Source organism: Acanthisitta chloris, unplaced genomic scaffold (assembly GCF_000695815.1).
Source record: "Acanthisitta chloris isolate BGI_N310 unplaced genomic scaffold, ASM69581v1 scaffold5605, whole genome shotgun sequence".
Classification (NCBI taxonomy): domain Eukaryota; kingdom Metazoa; phylum Chordata; class Aves; order Passeriformes; family Acanthisittidae; genus Acanthisitta; species Acanthisitta chloris.
In genome coordinates this window covers 25,138-27,489 of record NW_008674178.1, presented here as the reverse complement: position 1 = coordinate 27,489, position 2,352 = coordinate 25,138, and the positions used below count along the sequence as shown (strand labels likewise).

At 48.2% G+C, this 2,352-nt stretch overlaps 1 protein-coding gene across 1 annotated transcript in view; it reads left to right on the top strand.

The window, feature by feature from the left end:
• Window positions 1-360: 360 nt before the first annotated feature.
• Window positions 361-2,352, top strand: part of LOC103802706 (complement receptor type 1-like) — a gene marked incomplete at both ends in the record, with an annotated part of 27,063 nt that continues 25,071 nt past the window's right edge. The window contains 2 exons of the mRNA XM_009075224.1: window positions 361-552; window positions 1,591-1,782. Of these exons, the coding sequence (XP_009073472.1) occupies window positions 361-552; window positions 1,591-1,782 (384 nt within the window). The remainder of the gene's footprint in view (window positions 553-1,590; window positions 1,783-2,352) is intronic.

Sequence of the window (2,352 nt, the reverse complement as noted above, 5' to 3'; positions counted from 1 at the left end):
TGTGAGTATTGTCTGTCTATGCTCTGTGTGCTCCATGTGTGTTCTCTGTGTGTGTCTGTGCTCCATGTGTGTGCTCAGTGTGCTCTCTGTGAGTGTATTCTCTGTGTGAGTGTGTGCTCTGTGTTCACTCCATGTGTGTGCTCCATGTCCATGTGTGTGCTCCATGTCCATGTGTGTGCTCCATGTCCATGTATGTGCTCCACGTGGCTGTGTGTGCTCTTTCTGCCTGTGCTTCATGTCTCTGTGCTCCACGTGCTCTGCTCTGTGGGCAGTGCATGTGCCACACTTTGTGTGTGCCCTGCCCATGGGACAGCCCAAGGCAGCAGAAGCCTCACTAAATCCTGGTTTGTTTTGCTACAGGTGACTGTGGGCCACTGCCAAATATCAGCCATGCAGAGCCCCCAGAGGATGTGAAACACCAGGAAAGCTTCAGCATTGGCTCCACAGTGAGGTACAGCTGTGTTACAGGGTACATGAAACGTCCCTTGCTCCCTGACCTGATCCAGTGCCTCGAAACCTCCCAGTGGTCCAACCTCCAGGAGTTTTGTGGCCGTGAGTGTTTCCCTTTCTCTGAAACGAGTTGCCTGGGGATGCACACTGCTTGTGAAAACCTTTACTGCTTTGGCAATCGCTGTTACAGGCATTTCCTCATCCCAAGTGACACATGATGAAGTCACTTGGCCAAGAATCTCTTACTGCCCCTTTTTCCTAACTCCACTTAGGCTGTGCTGGCACTTGTGTTAATAAAAACAGATCCATAGCTTGGGAAGTGCAGGGAAGAGGAGAAAGACCACAGAGGCAAAGCACTGGCAGAGCTGACTCGTGACCAGAGGGTTAACCAAAGGCAGATTTTCGTAGCTGCATAGTTTCAAAAAGGAGATTTGGCTTTGGGGATTTGGCAGCCTCCTCAGTGAGAACTGGCTGTGCTTCCCCAGCTCAAATGCTTCACTGGTGGAACTGGCAAAGGAGGTAAGCACTGTGCTTGGGAATGATTGAAAAGATGCTTCACTGGTGGAACTGGCAAAGGAAGTAAGCACTGTGCTTGGGAATGACTGAAAAAGAGAAAAGTTTAACATTTAAATCTTTCTCCATTAGACAGTCATCTGGGGATGTCTTTTCATGGAATCACAGACTGGCCTGAGTTGGAAGGAACCTTAAATATCATCCATTTCTATCCCCTGCCATGGGCAGGGACACCTTCCACTAGATTAAGTTGGTCCAGCCTGGCCTGATGGAGCAGCCAGGGATGGAGCAGCCACAGCTTCTCTGGCCAACCTGTGCCAGTGTCTCAGCACTTCACAGGGAAGATCTTTTGCCTAAAATCCAATCCAGCCCTGTTCTCTGTCAGTGTGAAGCCAATCCCACTTGGCCTGTCACTCCATGCTCTTGTAAAAAGTCTCTCTCCATCCTTCTTGTCGCTTCCCTTCCTGTTTGATTACACAAATCACCTTCTTAAAGCTATTTGTGGTGTCCATATTCCTAGCAAGGCTTGTGCATCATCACTTGGATTCACCTTTATACGTAGTTAAATGCAAAATCCTGTTATTTTTGCTTTGTAACTGGACACTTGGGTTGTCTCTGTTGTTGCAGGTAGCTGTCACGTCCCTCGACACGTGAGATTTGCTCAGATCTCACAGGAAGATCAAACAAAGAATTTTTACCCTGTTGGTACCACAGTGAAGTACATTTGTCGCTTAGGCTTTGAGAATACCACAGACCAACTCCCCAACAGCACCTGCCAGGATGACTTAACGTGGTCAGAAGTCCCTGAGCTGTGCCAGAGTGAGTGTCTCCACATCATTTCAGTGCTCTGAGTGCCACATCTGTACTTTAGAACTGCTCTCTTAAAATGACATTTAACACCTTCAGTTGCCTGGTTTGACATTGTCATACTGTCAGGCAAACTAAGCCTGTGGAGATTTTTTTCCCCATCCTCATAGTGACCTAAGGATAATCTCACTCTTTTTTTTTTTCTTTTTTTTTTTTTTCCCCAGGGAAGTCTTGTGGTATTCCAGCAAGTCCAGAACATGGCAAAGTTATCACAAATGATTATCTGTTTGGTGCCAGAGCAAATGTGGTGTGTGACAGTGGGTGAGTGTGGAGGCAGCTGCCCACTGCATCCCAGTTGCCCAGTCAGAGTCACTGGTGTGTGAACTGGGACTCTGCCCGTGGAGTCCTTGGCACCTCTGTGGTGACATGTTCGTGGCTGGTGACAACAAACTGGTTTTGGGATGTGCCTTTTCCCCCTGCAGGTACATACTAAAGGCAGCATCACCTCTCATCTTTTGTACCCTACGGAAAGGAGAAGTTTCCTGGGGTCAAATTCCAGTGTGTCAGGGTAAGTGAAGTCGT